Genomic DNA, 22,123 nt, shown 5'->3' with positions numbered 1-22,123 from the left:
GCAGGGGACCTAGTGGCAGAGACCTGGGACAGGGGACCTAGTGGCAGAGACCTGGGGCAGGGGACCTAGTGGCAGAGACCTGGGACAGGGGACCTAGTGGCAGAGACCTGGAGCAGGGGACCTAGTGGCAGAGACCTGGGGCAGGGGACCTAGTGGCAGAGACCTGGGGCAGGGGACCTAGTGGCAGAGACCTGGGGCAGGGGACCTAGTGGCAGAGACCTGGGGCAGGGGACCTAGTGGCAGAGACCTGGGGCAGGGGACCTAGTGGCAGAGACCTGGGGCAGGGGACCTAGTGGCAGAGACCTGGGGCAGGGGACCTAGTGTCAGAGACCTGGGACAGGGGACCTAGTGGCAGAGACCTGGGACAGGGGACCTAGTGGCAGAGACCTGGGATAGGGGACCTAGTGGCAGAGACCTGGGACAGGGGACCTAGTGGCAGAGACCTGGGACAGGGGACCTAGTGGCAGAGACCTGGGGCAGGGGACCTAGTGGCAGAGACCTGGGATAGGGGACCTAGTGGCAGAGACCTGGGACAGGGGGCCTAGTGGCAGAGACCTGGGATAGGGGACCTAGTGGCAGAGACCTGGGACAGGGGACCTAGTGGCAGAGACCTGGGGCAGGGGACCTAGTGGCAGAGTCCTGGGACAGGGGACCTAGTGGCAGAGACCTGGGGCAGGGGACCTAGTGGCAGAGACCTGGGACAGGGGACCTAGTGGCAGAGACCTGGGGCAGGGGACCTAGTGGCAGAGACCTGGGACAGGGGACCTAGTGGCAGAGACCTGGGGCAGGGGACCTAGTGGCAGAGACCTGGGACAGGGGACCTAGTGGCAGAGACCTGGGACAGGGGGCCTAGTGGCAGAGACCTGGGACAGGGGACCTAGTGGCAGAGACCTGGGACAGGGGACCTAGTGGCAGAGACCTGGGGCAGGGGACCTAGTGGCAGAGACCTGGAATAGGGGACCTAGTGGCAGAGACCTGGGTCAGGGGACCTAGTGGCAGAGACCTGGGGAAGGTTCTGTAGACAAACCAACAGATGGACGAGGGAGGCTGAGACAGAGGTTAACGGTCCACTAAGGATCCTGAGAGTTAGAACAATCAATCAGCCTGTGGATGCAGGGGACATCCCAAGTGAGCTTTGGGACCAAACACTGTTTTCTGAGATGCCACTGGTTATATACATGAGGTTTCAGTCCCAGAACATTTTGTATTAGACTTACTTTCTGTCCTATGTCTCCCTTTTCTCCATCAAGGCCAGGAAAACCCTGTGTTGAACAGAAAATACAAGCAATAAAGATTTAGGACAGGCAACCGAGTTCCCCAGTGGGCTGCATGCCAGTGCCAATAACCATCAAGCAGCCTGTGCTTCCAAGGTTTGGGAGAGGTGGCCACATCCAACCCCAAGTGCCAAGGAGGCTGCTGGCACTCATGGTGACACCTCCCTCTTACAGATGAGCCTCCCCAGGAGAGACATTTTTATTGGACTCTTGAGGTGTCCAGAAATGGACCTGCACCTTAGATACTCTCTGTAGTTTGTAACAAAGAATTGTCAGGCCTCAAACCAGGAGGAACCTCCTGGGCAGGTACAGTGTTTGAAAAACTTTAGTATGGGGTGTGTGGGGGGAACATGGGTTCATGGATTGCAGCAAACACATCTGAGAGATGTCCCTGATGGTTGACGCCCAGCCGGCTGGCTGTGCCCAGGGTGGTACCAGAGGGCCATGGGGAAATCTCCACTTTTTGCTCAGTCTTTCTGTAAACCTAAAGACTGATCTAAAAACAGAAAATCTGTTTAGAAAGTAAAACACCAACTAGCCAGTCAACCATGCTTATAAAACACGTGGCTCACCCGTATTCCTGGGAATCCCATGATGCCTTCCTCGCCTTTTAAGGTTATGCCCTAGGAAGGAGAAACCAAAATGTGAGAGGTGCCTGGAGCTGACTTCACCACTGGTCAGTCTGCAACCTTCCTAGGCTCCTTAGTGACAAGATGGGGGTAGAGAGAGCACAGGGCTGTGTGCAGATCACCCTTACCCAGGATGCCACACACTCACCACCACAGTGAGGAAGAACTAGGAAGCTAAGCCAATTGGACAAACAAAATGGCAGTGACCCCCAGGCCCAGAGCAGAGGCCATCCTGACTCCCTCCCAACCACCCGCCTCTCCGCTTACAGCTTCAGATAATGTTATATTATTAAATATATTTAATAATCTATCTTGTTAAATAAAATGCACTGTGTATCCGTGATACCATCTCACACAGAGAAGTGTATAAAAACACAAGGGTTAAGACCAGAGCACACCCCATCATTCCAACAGGAGCCCGGAAGATGGAGCAATCACAAGGGAAGGGAAGGGGTCGTCGTCGAACTTACGGGTGTCCCTTGATCTCCTTCATCCCCCTTTTCACCCTGCTAAGAGTAAATGGAGTAAGGAACGCGTTTGCCTTTGAGGTCATCAAGATATAAACATCAATCCTGGCTTAGGATACTAGGCTAAAATGCATTGGATAAACTACCAAGCAATCTCAACGAATTCCTGGTGATCAATAACTCCTAAATGCTGTAGCTTTGAGTCTCAAATGTAAACAAGGGTTATTTTTTCTAGGACTTTCAGAGGTGATTTGTGACGTGCCTGGGAGCCTTCCTCTCTTCCGTCTGAGCAGCCGGTTATCTGCACCAGCGACAGGGCGCGGGCACTTCTGAGCAGCCATGTAGACAGATGCTAGTGTCCACATGTCTGTCCCAGTGTGGGAGAACACACCCCAGAGGACCCCCCAAAGACCACACTCAGCCAGATGAAGTCTTCTAGGAAAGGGCAGTTAGAACACACAAACATGTCAAGCCAGTGTAGCTTTAAAAGCAGTATAGGCGTTCTTCACTGTATTTTGTACTGGCAGGTCCTTGGTCCATCTTTGCTGCTAACATTCAGCAATTGGCAGCTCACCAGCGCCTCCTACTGGCTGGCGGAAACTGTCCAGTCCCTCCAGTAGTTGGTGCAAATCTGACCTGGTTCTCCCACGGCCCCTATTGGCAGTGAGGTCTTTGCTGTCTTGGGATGCAACTGTTTGCATAAAAATGAAGAGAATGACCTTTGCACTCTCCTTTCCCCAGGTCAACCCTTTACCTTGTACAGATCCACGGGGTATGTTGTCGTGGTGGGCCCAGCAAGAGGGATGTCAGATGGAATCCCATTGGGTCCCGGTTGTCCTATGTCACCCTGTAGATTGTTCAAAAAAGTGACAGTTTTGAATCAGGAGGGCCCAGAACTTGAGGGACAGCCCAGTCTTACCACATGCACTGTTTTATTTTGTTTCGTTTTCCCCCCTTTGTGGACGGCTACTTTGTATCACAACAATAAAATAACCATACCAAAATAATCCCAGTCTGAAATGATGTGAACCACCCTCCCATCAGCAACTGTTTCGAATTAGTACATCAAGGTCAGAGATCACCAATGATTCCACCTGCTTCTGCAGGCTACAGAGATTTGATAGATTTGGGCTTTGCTGGGTCACCACAAGCAAGAGGCACTGTCTACACTAACAAGCCAAGGCTAGACCAAATGTCTCGAGGTGACTTTCACTGCGTTTGTGTCTGTAGCGGCAGCTGCTGCACCGTGCGAGCAGTGATGGCCAGCCCCATCTATGGGGCTCACGCCCTTTCTCTCTTGGAAACTGGTAAACACAGGAGACTCCAACTGATGTTTCTTTTGCTGTTTCTACCAGTAAATGACACTGGAGGTTGGAGCTCAGCCATCCTGTAGCAGTAACAGCAGCAGACCGGAGTGTTGGGGCAGCCCTGAGGGCCTCCATGTGTTCTGAGCATTCACTAACATGTTCAAAGACTGAGACCACAGGACTTATGAGGGCTTTGGTGTATTTATTAGTATCTGAGTAATGCCTTCTTGTGGTTTGTCTTAAATTCATCTCCACGGTCTTCCACGTGACCTTTCCCTCCCAACAGTGACCTCTCCCCAGGTCCTTATGTAGCTATCTTCAGACATCCCAGAAGAGGGCATCAGATCTCATTACAGATGGTTATGAGCCACCATGTGGTTGCTGGGATTTGAACTCAGGACCTTCAGAAGACCTCTTAACCGCTGAGTCATCTCTCCAGTCCCCACTCCCTCTTTTTATTTGATCAAATTATTGTGGGATATTTCATTGTAGGGGGACTTTCCACTTTTGTTCTTTATTACCCCCTTAATGGTTTATGAATTCTGATTTCCACTTACAGTATTTAGTGAACATGTAGAGTGCCCACAAAGTGTCAGCGCTCACATGGCAGAGTCAGGGGGACAGATCTGCTGCTCACTGAGCAGGCAGGCTCATGGTGTGGGTGAGTGTGTGAGTGTGTGTGTGTGTGTGTGTAGGGTTGGCTGCTTGGGCAGACTATGGAGTCTTGGAAGGGGGTAGCAGTAGGAGGTAGCAAAAGTCACATAATCTTTCAGCCATGTTGTTTGTTCCCTGAGCTGGTTCCATATTAGGCATCAGATGAGCCCTTTGATCTTCTCTGGGTCCCACACATGAGAAGACATTCTTGGGGGACACCTCCACTCCCCAGTCCTGCAGATGGGTGGAAGTCACATGCCCCTGTTAGAACTTCTGCCCACCTAGACTGTTCACAGTCATGTCTTTCCTAGTCCACTGTTGTCCCTGAAGTATGGGTGACCTGGCCTTCCACTGTGATGCTATAGTAAACTGTTCTCAGGTTACCCTGGGCGGCGATGCTCACTGGTTCCCGTCATCGGGTCTCCTTACCTTTTCACCCTTCTGTCCGTAAAAACCTAGTCCTCGGTTGCCCTGGAAACAGAGATGGTGACTATGAGTTTGTAAGAATAAAAAAATCACAGTGAAATCAAAATAATTTTGAGAAGAAAAGAGAGCAAGCCACGCCTTCTTCTCTGAACTTCAGGAACCAAGTGCCTCCCCTGGTCCTCACCTACGGAAGGCCTGAGGGTCGAGTGCAGAGCCGAGAGGGGTCCTGTCGGCTGACACGTCAGCCCTCGGCTATCCAAGGGAGGGCTGGAGCTCTCCCTCAGGCTCGGGGCCCTTTAACAGCCCAGATAATGGCCCAGATTCTGTATCTGGAGATCATAAGTCATCTCATTTTGATAAAAACCACCCTAACTTTATATAAACTTTTTTTTAAAAATGATTTTAGGGGACTTAACACTGACTGCATTTCATATTTATGTGGCTGTTTGGATTGTTTTCTGAGGCAAAGTCAGGCCTGTGTCTCGGCCAGTGTTTATCTAACAGTTCCTCCGGGAGCAGCTGGGCTGGAGTGAGCGCTCCGCATGGCCATCCCATCATCCGAGACTGACCATTGCTGTGAGGAGCCACCGCATGTTCACACAGCTCTCTTTCCTTTTGCCCCACACTCTTTCCAGGCTCTCTATTGCTCCAGTGAGCAGGGGTCACACAGGACCCCTCCAGCCTCCAGCCTCTCTCTGCAGTCTACTGTCTGCCTCCTCCAATGCTTAGAGATCTTTTGAGAAATAAAAGCAAAACCTTTAATTAAATTCTGCTTCCCTTTGCCACCTGGCTGGGAGCTGAAATCAGAGCACAGCATGGCAGCCATGCTGAGTCCCTGCAGCAAGCCTGCTCAAAGATGCTGGTCAGAGTTGCCAGGAAGTGAGAGACTTGGCCCAGGGTGAGGGGGCTGTTTGTATTTGCAGCAGCCAGCGGAGATCTGAGGCCAGAGCCTGGGCTGGGCCACTGCTTCCTTGGCCCTGTGCTCCGCTGGGGCTTCCGCTGTCCTTGGCTGTAGGCCCTTCCCACAATGCTCAGGGCTGTCTGATGGGGGTGAGTGTGAGGAGCCTGGGGGGTTATCCAGGAGCCTCCTCAAGTTCTAGTTCCAGCTGGAATCTCTGCTGGAGAGGATGGAAGCCTAGGGGGTGTGGAGGTGGGTGGCAGCCAAGGTCACCAGGGGTCACAGAAATGGGACGGCGGATGGAGCAGGCGTGGGAACACGAAGACCTGCATCTGGATCTGGGGCAGTGGATGGTTCTTTCAAGCTTCCTGCCGGACCCCAGGATCTCTGATCAGATCTTTTCCTCATCAACATTACTGAGTCGGGACAGCTGTCTGGCTTTCCCAGGTTACGATGAACTTGGTTCTGCTCTCAAGGCGGTAACAAACTCCATGGTTGGTGCTTCACCCATGTGATGCGCACTCTGTCATGGAAGTGCTGTGGCTTTGGCCTCCAGCCTGACTCAGTGGCACTGGGCATGTCCCTAGTGCTGACCTTAGGTTCTGACTCAGTCTCACTATATCCAGCTAGGACGAAGGTCTCACACTCCCCTTAAACAAACAGTGACACCCTGTTTCCATCCTGAAAAACTGCATCTGCAGTTAAATGGGAGCTGTCCTAGATTGCCCAGCTGTGTCCTCCATTTTGGCTCACCAGTGTGATTTGCACATAGCCATAGCCGTGTCATGGGGCTACACACAGCACCCCTACATTAGGCTTGGGACCGGCGTTCAGACGCACCACGGAGTCTATTCCTAAGTATCAAGTTTTAGACTACACAATAGTTCCCAGCGTAATCTACACCAGAAATACACTTGTCAGCCAAGTTGTTCTCTGGTCAAAGAATGTAGACACAATCATCAAAGAGTCCTCCCATCCCCTTCCCCGCTGACTTACTGGTTGTCCTTTGGGTCCAGGGGGTCCTGGTGGTCCCTGCAGAAACACAAAGACATGCATAAGTTGGGCTTTCCCCTCCTCCCAGCACTCAGACGACATCTGCTTGGAGGCCCTGGGAAAACCATTGATGTCCTCTTAGGACAGTATGGTCAGAGCTTCCCCCACATCTGTCTTGGTGGGATGAAAAGCCAAGAGGAAGGCAGGGTCACTGTCCTTGGAATGTGCTGCTATCTACCCACAGCTGTTCCTGGTTTGCTTGTGTTTGGGGCTTGTGACTTTACCCGTGTCCCTGATGTGTCTGTTCCTAAGCTTTGTGAGGCCCTGTGACCACAGCCAGAATTCCCTGCTCTCCCAGATTTCCCATAAGACATTGTTGCATTCTGGTGGTGGATTTGCAAATGCTCATGAACAGAACAGGCCTATAGGTCAATTCCATAGACTGGGCAGCTGCATATGAACATTCCAAGGTTCTCTGAATTGTACTTCTTTAGTTATTGTATACTTTTCTGTATAAGTGTGTGCATATGTGTGCACATGTGCATGCATGTTTGTGTGCACATGTGTGACGGCCACTGGTCTTCCTCAACCCGTCAATCATACTCTGCCTAACTTTAGTGAGACAGGGTCTCACACTAAACCTGTTACTTAGTAATTCAGCTGGGCTGGCTGGTCAGCAAACTTCAGGGACCCGCCTGTCCCCACCTCCCCAGCTAGGTGACTACATGTGTGTGATACTATACTCGGCTTTTCGGCATGGTGCTGGGGATGGGACTCAGGCCTTCATGCGTATACAGCAAACATGTCACTGAGCAACCTTCCAAGCCCCTCTGAATTCTATTTAGAGGAAAACCCTCAGCCACACAGTTACAAGTAAGCCAGTCACTCTCGGGGAGAGCAGCATGCACCCTCATCTTAGCCGAGCTGCCACAGTGTCGTGGCAGAGGGGCCTCCATTGCACAAGAGTTTGGAAAGGCTGAGAACTATTACTACAACTGACTATCACATTCTGGAGGAAATCGCATGTGCTGCTCCTGGGCTGTGAGCACAAGCACCCCAAGAGCGGGTTCTGGGAGATGCTCACTCACCTGGAGCCAAACTCTTGTGTGCCATGGAAGGCTCTTTGTCTCACGGCTGAGAGGGGAGCCTTCTCCTCTCTGGCAAGCTTTCCCTCATCCTGCTCAAGCCCACCACACTTTTCCGTGTCATTGTGTTGGAAGGGAGGGATGACCTGTGGCCTCCACTCAGGGACTACAGAAACGGCATCTTATGTGTCCTTACAACCTGATATACATGGCCTGGCCCAGAAAAAGTCTGTTTCCTTCTTATTGACCCGAGCGGGGCATTGGTAGGCTTTGTCTAGGGAGGATGGGCCCTATGGTTAACATGGAGCCTGAAGACCTTCTGCATGGTGGCAGGGCCAGAGCTAGCCTGGTGCTCGGTGGCACTCAGTGGGTGGGAAAGGAGCATCCACAGGTGACCTGACACTGGGCACAGGGACTTACCGGTCTTCCAGGTGCTCCCACGGGACCCATCTGTCCTATTGGCCCTGGGCGGCCAGGAGGCCCCTGTGAAGAGACACAGAGAACACGACTTGAAGACAGGCAGAATGGGGTGTCCATTCCAGATGTTTTATTTATTTATTTGTTTGTTTTATGCATGTGAGTACACTGTCGCTGTCTTTAGACACACCAGAAGAGGGCATCAGATCCCATTACAGATCCTTGTGAGCCACCATGTGGTTGCTGGGAATTGAACTCACGACCTCTGGAAGAGCAGTCAGTGCCCTTAGCTGCTGAGCCATCTCTCCAGCCCCCGCCCCTAAAGTTCTGTGTAGAATATTCCTTAATGGAAATGATACTCACCTGGTAGCCGACCAGGCCAGGCTCTCCAGGTTCACCCTGGTTGAGAGGGAACAAGGGTTAAATTAAGAATTACTAGTGTGTGAACGTGTTGTGTGTGTTGTGTGAGTGTATGTGCTTTATGTATGCATGTGTGTGTGTGTGTGTGTGTGTGTTGTGTATGTGTGCTTTATGTATGCGCGTGTGTGTGTGTTGTATGTGTATGTATGTGTTGTATGTGTATGTTGTATGTGTTGTGTGCATGTGTGTTGTGGGCATATGTTGTATGCATATGTTTTGTTTGTGTGTATGTGTGTATGTGTGTGTGTATGTGTTGTATGTGTATGTTGTATGTGTTGTATTGTATGTGTTGTGTGCATGTGTGTTGTGGGCATGTGTTGTATGTGTATGTTTTGTTTGTGTATATGTATATGTGTGTGTATGTGTGTGTATGCGTGTATGTGTGTGTGTGTGTGTTGTATGTGTATGTTGTATGTGTTGTGTTGTGTGTGTTGTGTGCATGTGTGTTGTGGGCATGTGTTGTATGCATATGTTTTGTTTGTGTATATGTGTATGTGTGTGTGTATGTGTATGTGTGTATGTGTGTGTGTGTGTATGTGTGTGTATGTGTGTGTGTATGTGTATGTGTGTGTGTATGTGTATGTATGTATGTGTGTGTGTGTGTGTGTGTGTGCATGAGTTCACGCAGGTGCAGAGGACAGAAGTTAATAGCAAATGTTGTTCCTCAGGAGACACCCAAACTGTTTTTTGAGTCTCTCTTTAGTCTGGAGCTCCCCAGTTGGCAGCTCTGGAGGGTTATTGAACCCAGGGATCTGCCTGTCTCTACCTCCTCAGTTCTGGGACTGAGTCTAAGGCATTGTCCAGATTTTTTACACAGGCTTTGAGATTTCAACTCAGGCCTCAGACTTGCGCGGCAAGCCATTTACTGACTGAGGCATCTCCTGAGCTCCTGAGAGTGAACTGGTTTTGGGCATCTTTGGGTTCATTTACTTCTATGGCAAACAAGTTTGACATGTACAAGCCCTTCCAGCCTGAGGTATCTGGTCTGTGGCATTGAGAACAAGGGCAGACTGAGCACCCCTCCCCCACACAGGAATATGATGACCCCAAGTTAATCACAGCCTCGCTACCCCACGAATCTGTAAATTCCTTCCCTGAATTGCTTCTTACACTGGAGTTAATTTCTAATTTCTAACTGGCTTTGCTACAGTTTACATGGGATGACTGAGTTTCGTCTCCTGCCTATGGCAAACATACCCGGTATTTGTCACGATCTTCTTTGGAGAGGGCGTAAGGTTCACCTTTCTGTCCCTTGGGTCCTTGGGGCCCCTAAATTAGCAGATACACAACAAGAAAGAAGAACACAGAAGAACCCATTATCTCCCAGCACGGCCGTGATGACATAGATGAGTGTGCCCAGTGTTCCCTGGGTCACATAGGCACTTCCAATATTAATTTCCTTAAGTACAACTATGAGTATGAAGCTCTTTTCATTTTATAATCTTAGAGTTAAATGGAAACACCTTATAGGATTTAAAATGTTTTCAGAACCCCAACCAAGCCTCTCTCCTCATCACTGGGCATAGGACTGGGCATAGAACTATTTAATACAAAAGAGTGGCTTTAATTATGCAAAATATAAGAAGTGCATTAGCCTTTAATATCTATATGTAATCAGTGTTTTACAGTGACACATGTCTCATGATGTGTAACCTAGACGGACAGAAAAGCAATGAAATTCGCCAAAACCCTGAGCCGTGTAAAAATGTGCACAGCTACTGCAAGGCGGAGGTGGAAGTCGTTAGCCAGAGACGCCAACTCAGTGCGGGGTAAAGTTAGCTCACGGCTTCTCCTCACCTCAGCGTGTTTTCAGGATACAAAGGCTTAACCAAAATGTTAGCGTAACCTGAACTTGCAAATGTCATTCTGACTGAGCATCTTAGAACTCTTTGCAAGGATCCTAAGAATGAAGTCACAAAGTGAACAATCTCAGGAAGGCTCCTGTATTGAAATTGTATTTCTGTTGTGTATCTGCCCATTGGCAGATGCTGAAGAATCCAACCTCCTTCCCTGTCCCTGGGAATCCTGTAATACGATCCCTCAGTGCCCAGCAGACACTGGGACAGGATTCAAGTTTTAGTTGTCTCCTTAAGTCATCCACTGTTATTTGACTTAGACTAGAGGAGGAGGCGGCGGGATCCTTAGGAGACAGTGGGTGAGAACATCAGCCAGGTCACTCATCGTCCACTTAACAGTCAGGAACGCTTGAGCCTAGGACATGCAGTGGAAAGAAGTGGGCAGGCAAAGCAGTTTTCACAGTCATGATGACAAGGACACGCCTGGCAGGTGGCCCTACTGGGCTGAACCTGTGTCCTGGCTGGTTCTGGGTGTCAACTTGACACAGACTGGAGTTATCACAGAGAAAGGAACCTCCCTTGAGGAAGTGCCTCCATGAGATCCAGCTGTGGGGCATTTTCTCAATTAGTGATCAAGGGGGGGGGCCCTTGTGGGTGGTGCCATCCCTGGGCTGGTGGTCTTGGGTTCTATAAGAGAGCAGGCTGAGCAAGCCAGGGGAAGCAAGCCAGTAAGAAACATCCCTCCACGGCCTCTGCATCAGCTCCTGCTTCCTGACCTGCTTGAGTTCCTGTCCTGACTTCCTGTGGTGATGAACAGTAATGTGGAAATGTAAGCTGAATAAACCCTTTCCTCCCCAACTTGCTTCTTGGTCATGATGTTTGTGCAGGAATAGAAACCCTGACTAAGACACCGGGAAGTAGAGCCAAGGTCACCATACTGTGCATATACTCACAGGGAGGCCAGGGAAACCCCCGGATCCAGAGGGCCCCTGTGGACCGGCGTCTCCTCTGGTTCCATTGCAACCATCATAGCCTGGCCTTCCTCGGGGTCCGCCTTGCCCTGGGTGCCCCTGCAAAGCAGAACAGTCAGGTTTTCATGCAATTGACCCCTAAAACAGTGGGTCCCTCCCCCCCCCTCCCGCACAAATCCAAGGAAAGGAGAATTCAAAAATGGACGAAGGAAGGAATGATTAAACACGAAAGGATGTATCTTAAGCAGGTTCAAGGCTGGGTGATCCGAGAGTTCCAAGAACTAGTTAAAAAATGAGCAGTTTAGTCTCAGGCTGTTTGTGGGAAAACATTTTTCTGAGTTGTTTATCTCTGAAAATGTGTGGGATTCGTCCCTCCGCCCTTTTCTCCAGATCCCAAGTAATGAGGCCGTTGCTTCTTTCTTCCCGGCTGCAGTGGGGCGTAACCATAACCCGAGTCTCCTTGAGCCACCCTCTGGGGCTCCACATTGAGGACCTGACTAAGCTGGGCTCACGGTCTCCTAAACATGGCTGCCTTCTCTCTGCTCCACTCCTTCAGGACTGTGGGGCTGCTGGTCAGAGGGTAAAGAACAGACCTTCCTTCCCTGGCTCTCATTCCTGGTACGAAGCCAGCCCTGCTAGTGGAGCTGGGGCCTGGTCTCCATCCTTGTGTGTGCACAGCAGGAGAGAAGGGGCGTGCCGGTGTGGCAGGGACATCTGTGAACATGGGCGAGGGTTACAGGGCCCACGCCTCTACCACAGCCGAGGATGAAGGAGGCTGACAGGACTCATCCCTGAGCTCAGGTCTGGCCAGGAAGCCGCCTGGGAATCTGTTGGCTGAGCCCTGTGAGTCAGGCGCTTACTTTTTTCTACAAGAAGTTAAAGTAAACTAGCTTATAAAAACACTTTTATTGCATTTTGAGATTTTTCTCATGAACAAACCATGCCTCCTCCCCCTCTTCTTTCCCCCCCCCCAAGTGTTGGGACACCACCTATTCTATAGCTTAGGCTGGCCTTGAACTCATGACCATCGTCTTGTCTTTTCCCCTCAGGTGTTGGGATGGCAAGCAAACTGTAACTCTCTCTTTGCCTCCCTTATGCGCAGCTACTACAAAGAATCTGGGCAGCTGCAGAAGGTGCTGTGGGCTTTGGTCTCTTCTGCTACATGCTGGGCCATTTTATATTCACATTGCCCTGTGTGGCAAATGATCTCGAGACCTGCTCCTTACAGACCATCTGTGAATCATGGGCTATTTTTCTGACTGTTAACAAGGCTCAAGTTTTAGCAAAGTAGATTCCGTTTTGGAGCCCTGCCTATAGGAACCTCCGGGAAGGAAACACTTTGTCCATTGTTTGTCGGGAATCCAGGAGGAGAAAGAGTGCACTGAATACAGCCCCTCCTCCATGTGATGCCGTAGACAAAGGGAAGCCGGCTCTTTTCAAGGTTCTTTAAGTCATAAATGCATTGCTTGGGACACACACAATGTTTAACCTTCTCATCTTCCCAAACACTTACAGGAATTCCATCTGCACCGGGGAATCCAGAGACGCCTCTCGCTCCCTGTGAAGAATCAGAACAATTAACAAAAACAGAAAGGCCCAGTGCCCACCCACAGCAGAGGACCCCAGTGCCCACCCACAGCAGAGGACCCCAGCCAGGACCCCCAGTGCCCACCCACAGCAGAGGACCCCAGCCAGGACCCCCCAGTGCCTACCCACAGCAGAGGACCCCAGCCAGGACCACCAGTGCCCACCCACAGTAGAGGACCCCAGCCAGGACCCGTACCACATCTCCTTTTGGTCCAGTTGGTCCAGGGACTCCCCGTTCACCCTTGTCTCCTTTGCGGCCCTGTAGTCCTGGGAATCCTTGCAACCCTGGGGGGCCATTGTACCCCTGGGTGCCCACTACTCCTGGCTGACCCTGTGGGAACAGCACATGTTCAGGATCACAGAGGAAGACAGGCACACATTCTCAGTCACAGTCATTTTCCAAATGGCTCTTCCCATTCTCCACAATCTAGCATCCTCAGGAACGTTATGGAAATGACCATCTTCTACCAGGGCCACCACAGAGGGATTGCTGCTGCCTAGGGAAAGACATCGGACAGCGCAAGGGGAAAATGGGAGCGTGTGACAGGCGAGGTTGGTGGTGAGCGACCAAACGTCAAGTTGCAGTTGACAGTGTCAGCTTGCTTGGCTTCCAAAAGTCTCTTCAGTGTAAAATGCTCCCAGTGATTTCCCTAATAAGATGCATACAGGTGCTACACAAAACACAGCACATCCATACAACGGAGTATCACTCACCCTCAAACGGAAAGTACAGACACACGCTCCAACGGGAATGAGCTCCGAGGACACACGCTTATGAAATAACCAATAATAAAAAGACGTCGAAAGGTCTCACCTCTAGGACATCCCTGGAGTGGTCAAGACCTATCTGCTGCCTCATTTCCAAGCCCTCGGCTGCCCTGGAGCTAGAGGCTTCTATCTCTGTTTCTGATTTTCTTTCCTCCACTGCCCACATGTAGTCTTTCTTCACTGAGTGCTGAGGGGTCATCTTCGGGTCTCATAGTATTTTAGTGAGAGGACAAGTTTCATGGAGGTGGATGCCATGGAGGTGCAGTCCAGTGGCAAGAAAACCTTGCCCGAAGCTGTGCATATCTCTCCTCTACTGTGCTTGTAGGAGCCACAGGTCTGTGGGTGGAAGTGCCCCATTCATTGAAGACAGAGGCTGATGGGGAAGACTCAGAAACCTACCCCAGAGCTCAGGCACCCTACTACCTCAACCCAAGGAGAGTCTGAAAAGGTCTCTGGGCTCCATCTTCCAGCTGTTGCCACACTAGCAAATGCCCAGCCAGGGCGGGGCAGGCTGAGCACGGTGAGCAGTGGTGGAGTCTATGCATCTCAGCCTCATTGAGGACCGTTACAAACAGGAGGCTGTTAATTATAATGGCCAGAAGCTGGAAAGAACCCAGATGGATACTGAAAATGTGGTACATTTATACAATGGAGTATTACTCAGCTATTAAAAACAATGAATTCATGAAATCCTTGGGTAAATGGATGGAACTAGAAAAATATCATCCTGAGTGAGGTAATCCAATCATGAAAGAACACTCACGGTGTGTACTCACTGAAAAGTGGATATTAGCCCAAAAGCCCAAGACACAGCTCACAGACCACATGAAGCTCAAGAAGAAGGAAGACTGAAGTGTGGGTACTTTGATCTTTATTGGAAGGTGGACCAAAATACCCATGGCTCACAGCCAACCAATGGACTGAGCATAGGGTCCCCAATGGAGCAGCTAGAGAGAGGACCCAAGGAACCGAGGAGGTTTGCAGCCCTGCAGGAGGAACCAATATCCAACCAATATGTACCAACCAATATCCCCAGAGCTCCCAGGGACTAAGCCATTAACCAAAGAGTATACATGGAGGGACCCATGGCTCCAGCTTCATATGTAGCAGAAGATGGCCATTTCAGACTTCAATGAGATGAGAGGTTGGTCCTGTGAAGGCTTGATCCCCCAGAATAGGGGAATGCAAGTCAGGAAAGTAGGGGTAGGGGGATGGGATAGGGGGTTTTTGGAGGGGAATGAGGAAAGGGGACAGCATTTGAAATGTAGCACGCCTATAATCCCAGCACTCTGGGAGGCAGAGGCAGGCGAATTTCTGAGTTTGAGGCCAGCCTGGTCTACAGAGTGAGTTCTAGGACAGCTAGGGCTATACAGAGAAACCCTGTCTCAAACAAAAAACAAACAAACAAAAAAAACACCCCCCCCCAAAACCAAACCAAACCAAACCAAACCAAACAACAACAAAAAAATGAAATGTAAATAAAGCAAATATCTAATTAAAAAAAAAAAAAACCAAAAAACCAACCTAAACAGGAGGCTGGTCGCACCACGTGTTTTCCCGTGAGGACAGTGGCACTGTGGGGCAGACACAGGGCCTCTCAGCTCACCCTGTCTCTGAAGCTCCATGGTTTTGTTGCTGTTTGTGTGTTTGGGAAAAGGACGTGCTTTGGCTCTGACTTCTATGGATGTCTTCCAGTCACATTTATCTCGTTTTAGTTTGTGGTGCTGCTAGGAGCTGGCTTTCCTGGGGTTTGCCGTGTGGAGGCCACCTGCCAGTGTTTACCGTGACCCCTCCAGGAGAACGGGACACTCCCCACAGTGGCATCTATACTGTTTACAGCTTGTAAGTCTGTCAGTGGGATAGTCATCCTAGGGCTGAGGGAAATGGTTCCTAGCTTCCACAGCACCTGCACGTGAGACTGTCCTCTTCCCTCACGGTCAGACCCTACTGGCAGAAGTGACCCAGATGACCCCATGAGCTCATTTTCCTCTGCTGTCAGCGGATCTTTAACCCCTTGGATGAGGCGTCTGAGTTAGGGGTGAACTCTAATCTTGTCTCCTCTGGAACTTGCACAACTCACTGTGCTCCCTGAACTCACAGGTTTGTGCAACCCTCATCCTTATCTAGATCCAAAATACTCTCGTGGCCTCAGAGGGAGAGCCGGACCCCGCAAGCTGCCCCTCCCCGTTCTTCTTCCCCGACTCTGGCAACCCCACATTGGCCTCTGTCTCTTTGGTTCCCTCTTCTGTAATTCAGCAGAAACTAAATCACATGATGCGTGCGACCTTTCGAGTCCGGCTTCTTTCATTCAGTGCAATGCTGGGGGGGGGGCTCACTTATGCTGTGGCACAGACCAGCCCTTCATGTTCATGGCTGAGTAGTACTCCACTGTATGGATATACCTCAGTCTGTCCTTGCATCTGCTAGTGGGCATATCTGAGTATCTCTATCTTTTGGCTATTTATTTACACGTATGTATGTATGTATGTATGTATGTATGTATGTATGTGTCTGGGCACATGTGGAGGCCACACATCTGGAGGTCCCAAGACTTAGTGGGGTTAGCCCTCCCTTTCAGCCTTTACATGGCTCCTGGGGCATCAGCCTCAGGTCTCCTGGTTGCACTTAATCTCTTGCTGAGCCCACCTGTGTCATGAGGAATAGTGTTTCTGTCAGCATGTGTATCCAACAGCTGCCCGAGTTCCTCCTGGATGTTTTCTGTGTTTATCCCCAGGACTCAGTGGATCTCATGACAATTACACATTTAAGTTTCTGGCCAATCTTTTTCCTCGGTGGCTGTATTGGTTCACAGCCCTACGAGAAACGCTCCAATTTTGCTTCACTCTAGCAACTGGAACATTCCAAGCGCCCAGGCTGAGCTTCTCCAGGGTGGGGGAGGGGTGTCTGGGGAGACCGTGGGTTGGCCCCTGACCTCTGGGGCCGGGCAATCCCGTTGCTAGGCTGAGCCCTGCCTTGTGGGATAACTGGGGGCACGTGCACACAGCCTCAGCGTGCTCTGGGGAGGTGTGTTTGGATCTGCAGGCAGGCTGGGGCTTTCCCCAGGATGTCCTGCCTGGTGGGGAAGCGCTCTGTGGAGTGAGGAGCAGCTGCACACGCAGGTGAGGAGGGCTTCCCTTTGTGCTAATCAGCCCCTGGCATCCTCTGTGGAAAGGTCCAGCTCAGAGCACTTATTTTCATCTCTTCCTTTCCTTGTGTAAAGAGGTTAAAAATAAAGCCGTCCCAAGAGAAGGTGCCCACTCCTCCACGTGCCTGTGGCCAACCCCCAAATCCCCAAATCCACGATGACCTTCAAGTTCCTGCTATGCTCTTGAAAATCACCTCCCTCCCACACCCCCATCCACTGCAGGGACACAGAATGTGTTACAAACCGCGGACACTTTTCTAAGGACCTATAAGGCTGTGTGCTCCCCATCCCTCCTTTCCACCCTACCCACGGGGTGTGCCTCCTGGGGGTGGACACTGAACACCATCACTCCACTGTGCACCTCCTGGGGGTGGACACTGAACACCATCACTCCACTGTGCACCTCCGGGAGGTGGCCTGCCAGAAGCTTAGAAGCTCTTTTCCCCACGGTTGTGGCGTGGAGAAGTACGGAACACTAGTCAGAGCACCAGTCGGGAGGAGCCACAACTGGGCTCAGAAAAGCCAGGTTGAGGCCTGCCTGCCTGGCTCCAGGATGACCTGGTTCTGCCCTGTGTCTCCGTGTGGGGTTGCGCCAACTTCACACCGAATTCACTAGAAATCCATTGTCCCAGGCATGGCTCCGGTGCCCTGGACCTACATTTCACAAGGTTCCTAGAGGTTTTTGTGTGCGTTGCTGTTGGAATAATACCACATCCTACACTCCACATCCCTCCACATGGCCCCTAAGGGAGAAGATGGTTATCTTTTAAATAAGAAACAGCTCTTTAGGACTAAGTTCTAGCTCATTGAGTCTGGCTCATAGGTCTGGCTCATTGAGTCAAGCACAGCCAAAAACAAACAAATCAAAAAACCAACAAACCAACAAACAAACACCCCCATTATGTCAGCTAAACCTTAACTTTAATTACACATACCTAGAAGACAGAATAAATGGGACAGGGATTTGCCCACTCTCGACCCCTCATCCTTCCATTTCCCTTTCTGGAGTCACAACTGGTGTCACAAGTCGTTTTTGGTGGATGGCAAGGCCAAACTCAAAGCCAATGAATGTTATTAAGTTCTATGGCTAAATAAGAGGTGTGCTTAGAATTGGGCTGGAGAGATGGTTCAGTGGGAAAGAGCATTGACTGCTCTTCTGAAGGTCCTGAGTTCAAATCCCAGCAACCATATGGTAGCTCACAACCATCTGTAATGGGATCTGGCACTCTCTTCTGGTGTGTCTGAAGACAGCTACAGTGTACTTAAACATAATAATAAATAAATATATATATATTTTTAAAAAAACAAGAATCCCAGGCTTCTGAGAATGCTCCTGAATTTGGAAAAGTTTATGTCTGGAAAAGGGGCAAGATGTCATGCAGAGCTGCGACTGGACATTTTGGACAAAGGCCAGATAAGCCCAAACACCGCTCCTCTGACCCCCCCCCCCCCAAGGACAGAACCAGCCCCTGTGCACACCAGGATGTTCAATCTGGCTGCAGCCTTTCCGGGCAGAGCAGAATAGACTCCCTGTGACGCAAAGCCCGGGGATGAATGGTAGGAAATCCCCTCTCCCTCCTAAACGGCCTCTTCCTGTCTCACCTTTCATGGGCAGCAGTCACAGACCCTCCTGCCCTCCCGATCCCCTTGCAGACTGTCCCTTCCTCTGAGGGCAGTAGACCACAACCCTTGATGATTCCGGGGAATTCCTAAGTCCTAGTGAATTTCTGCAAGCTGATGGCACACATTGGAAAATCCGAGAGATGTCCGAGATGGCAGAAAGGGCTCCCTCGGGATCCAGGAAACGCATTCTGCACCCAGGACTTAGAACTGTCTACTGTTCACGAGGATGACATGTGTGGACGTGTTATGTCACCTGCAGGAGGAACTAAAGAGTACTAACCCAACAGTATGTGACATGAGAAACTTAGAGCTACTTTCCAAAATTATTTAACAGATTGTGGTCAAAAAGCAAATAACATCTGGCTTGGTGAGCTGGCTCAGCTGGCAGAGGTGTTTGCTCTCCCTCAGGACAGAGGACCTGAGTTCCTCCCCTGGGACCCACACGGTGGAAGGAGAGAAGTGACTCCCAAAAGTTGTCCTCTGACCTCCACACACATACGCAAACGCCATGGCACACACGAGCCCCTCCCCCACAAGTAAGTAAGTACATAAATAAGTATGTAAGTAAGTAAAATCCACACACGATGGAGCAAACAGTCAGTTTTCCTCTCAGGACCCCAAGTAGGGACATCCACTCGAAGTGGATCAGACACAAAGGAGAGACAGAAATAAAAAAACACAAACTCAAATCAACTCACTGTTACCACCTGCAAAATGGGTAGAAGAAAATATTGAGACTTTGGGATTGTAAAAGATTTCACACACACACACACACACACACACACACACACGCACACACACACACCACAGAACAAAATAGTGGAGAAGATTAAAAAGTCCAATTCTCCAAATTCTGTTGAAAATAAAAAGGCTCTAAACTAGCCAAGGCTGGTCCGAACTAGATGAGGGACTCCCTGGCATGCTACTTAAACCTCCCGCTGATGCCTGGCACTTGTGAGCCTGCAGTGGTGGCCTGGTGGCCAGAGTCTCCTTAAACTTTTCCCCTAAGCAGTTCCGAGCATCTGATTCTCACCTCTCGCTCCACAAAGCGTCAGCTGACGGGCTGGCTGCTCACGAACTGCCGATATTTGGCTCCGTCTCACTCCCAGTTCTCCCCACTTCTATTTTTAGAAAATTTCCTTATGTTTTTGTGGTTTTTGAGGCTTGAGCCCAGAGTCCAGCACGTGGGAGGCAAGAGCTTCGCCACAGAGCTACATCCTCCGAGTGCACCCCCTTGAAGGCCACTATAGTAACCTCGCAGTTTCTGAGGTTCAAGAGAGGGGGCGCTGTCCTTCGGAGAAGGCTTGCCACCCTCTGTCCCAGCCCCCATTCGGTTCTGTAGCCCTCTTGAGCCATTCAGGAAACCCTTGTCTTAGCCCTGCACCGGCCCTGGAGAACTGCTGATTGTTGGCTCCTTAGAGGGCTCTGCTTATCTGTCTACACAGCAGACGGAATGCTGCCGGGGCCCTCATGATGAAGTCATCACGGAGACCACCCAGACTCATGGAAGAAGGCCTGTGTATCAGACCCTGCTCAGCATCTGATTAGATAATGAAATATTGTGGGCAGCTGAGGCGCGGGTGAGGCAGGCTCTGGAATGCCGGGCGCTACTCCTCCAGAAGGCTCAGGCCAGTAATGACCGAACCTGGCTGCTTTAAGCATGACTGAGCTGAACATGTTTTGCAATGGGTAGGAACTTGGTGGGACCACTTTGGTTGGGGAGGAGTGTTGGGGGTCAAAAGTTGTAGAGGAAAAGAGGTGTGTACTGACACAAGTCTGCAAAAGTATAAAAGGGAAAGAATTTTAATGTTTACTGGATATCTCAGTTTTGAAATTTTGAAATGAAATCAACATTCTTGGTGGGAGGAACAGGGCCGGGGGTGATAGTGCAGTTCCAGTAATCAACACCAGGTGGCAGTCATTCTCAGCCTCCAGGCCAGTTAGGAAACCTGCTCTCTGACTTGAAGGCTTTGAGTCAGTCTCTCTAGGGTCACATGACTTAGCTCTAGGGGACAGAGGGCAAGTTTCTCATTTGCTAACCTCCCTTGGGGATAATCCCAAGGAAAACTGTGATTGCCTAATTCCAGTTAGTCCGAGAGGCTATCATACCCCACTTCCCTTAGAATAATTAAGTCAATAACTCATAATCGTTCCTTTAGTCTTGTTAAAGGAAAGTATGCCAAGTATTGACACTGGGAGCCTGCTCCCATGCCTACCCTGGTGGCACTTGCAACAGTGACTTCAAGTGACATTAGATGGAGTTCCTCCCGAAGACTGAGTCAGGACATACCTAAGAACGCTGGATCTTTGCTGACAGCCATTTCCAGCTTTGTTAACACATTAGATTTTAATTCCTGTAAAACTCAGGACACAGAATGTCACTGTGCTCATTCTAGTGTGTGGGGGGGGAACTGAGGTGGGGTGTGGTCAACCAGGCTTGTACATTCCAGGACAGTGAGCTCACATGGGAGATGGCCATGTGGTTCTAGAAACCCACTGGCAGCCGGGGCATGCTCACTAAGGAGAGGAACTTAGGTGTGAAACCAGGCAAGGCAGGACAGGTGTGTCTCCCACACAGCTCAGGAGAAGAGGGACAGGGCAAGGCAGAGCTGGCAGAAATACGGCTCAGGGACAAGATAAAAGGGTATAAAAGTGACTTCTGAGGCGGAGAGGCTAGGAATGGACCACAGACGGTGGACTGGGTGGAGAGGGTCCGTGGGAGGCTGAGGGTCTGGTGATGACTGCTCATGCCGCTTGACCACCATGACCTATCTGAGAAGGCAGGGAGAGGAATGTCGTGGTCTTTGAGTGGCTGGAGCTCTATGCTGGGAGGTGGAGGAGCCACTGTAAGGCACATAAATGTCACTTGGAAAGAAAAGCTTAGGAACACCTCCTACCAAGAGATCTCACTTCACCAGGGAGGTGTTGAGTCTAGCCCTAAAGGGCCTAAGGAAGTGGCGTTCTCTCTCTCTCTCTCTCTCTCTCTCTCTCTCTCTCTCTCTCTCTCTCTCTCTCTCTCGTCATATCCCATGTGGCCTCTGAAGGGCTGTGTTGGTTTGATTTGCTTTTATTTTTTTGGACAGGCTTTCTAGCTCAGATTGGCCTCAAACTTGCTACCTAGCCAAGAATGACCTTGGGCTTCTGACCCTCCAGCATCTACCTCCCCTGGGATTACAAGTGTGAGCCCACGTTCAGTTTCTGCAGTGCTGGGAACCCAACACAGGGCCTTGTGCATGCTAGGCAAACACTCTAATGACTGAGCCACACTCCCAGTCCTAGTTCACCCCTTGCTGGAGACAGAACTGGCATCCTGTACTCCAGCCCTAACCCTTGACGTTTGATCCTGGGAAGGTTGAGAGGCAGACAGTCCACATCAGATCAACATCAGATCACACAACGTCACACACAGCCTCTCTTCCTTGCACCTTTAGAAGAATCTGCTCTTTGTGGGGACCCCCAAGATAAAGCCTGCCAGTCCTTGAGGTGGTGCCCCGCCCTCCAAGAACCAATCTATGACACCGTGGCAGCCCTCAGGCTAAGCTTGTCTTCTGGACAATGACTAAGAGGCTAAGCTCACAGCCAACTATGGCCATGTAAGTGACTCTGGTGTCTCTGCACTTCCTCTCTCATCTAGGATGACCCTTCTGATGTCACTGAATGCAT

At 50.5% G+C, this 22,123-nt stretch overlaps 1 protein-coding gene across 2 annotated transcripts in view; it reads right to left on the bottom strand.

The window, feature by feature from the left end:
• Window positions 1–22,123, bottom strand: part of Col4a2 (collagen type IV alpha 2 chain) — a 139,550-nt gene that overhangs the window by 39,049 nt on the left and 78,378 nt on the right. The window contains exons 5-16 of one of the 2 annotated variants that reach the window (XM_052162165.1): window positions 13,121–13,255; window positions 12,851–12,895; window positions 11,320–11,436; window positions 9,768–9,839; window positions 8,514–8,549; window positions 8,154–8,216; window positions 6,652–6,687; window positions 4,761–4,802; window positions 3,125–3,217; window positions 2,374–2,412; window positions 1,847–1,897; window positions 1,218–1,262 (exon numbers count right to left, since the gene is read on the bottom strand). In XM_052162165.1, coding sequence (XP_052018125.1) covers window positions 1,218–1,262; window positions 1,847–1,897; window positions 2,374–2,412; window positions 3,125–3,217; window positions 4,761–4,802; window positions 6,652–6,687; window positions 8,154–8,216; window positions 8,514–8,549; window positions 9,768–9,839; window positions 11,320–11,436; window positions 12,851–12,895; window positions 13,121–13,255 — 774 coding nt within the window. The remainder of the gene's footprint in view (window positions 1–1,217; window positions 1,263–1,846; window positions 1,898–2,373; window positions 2,413–3,124; window positions 3,218–4,760; window positions 4,803–6,651; window positions 6,688–8,153; window positions 8,217–8,513; window positions 8,550–9,767; window positions 9,840–11,319; window positions 11,437–12,850; window positions 12,896–13,120; window positions 13,256–22,123) is intronic. The other variant, XM_052162166.1, reaches the window with a different exon arrangement.

This window comes from Apodemus sylvaticus, chromosome 18 (genome assembly GCF_947179515.1).
Source record: "Apodemus sylvaticus chromosome 18, mApoSyl1.1, whole genome shotgun sequence".
Lineage (NCBI taxonomy): Eukaryota > Metazoa > Chordata > Mammalia > Rodentia > Muridae > Apodemus > Apodemus sylvaticus.
This window is presented reverse-complemented; position numbering and strand designations above follow the sequence as displayed.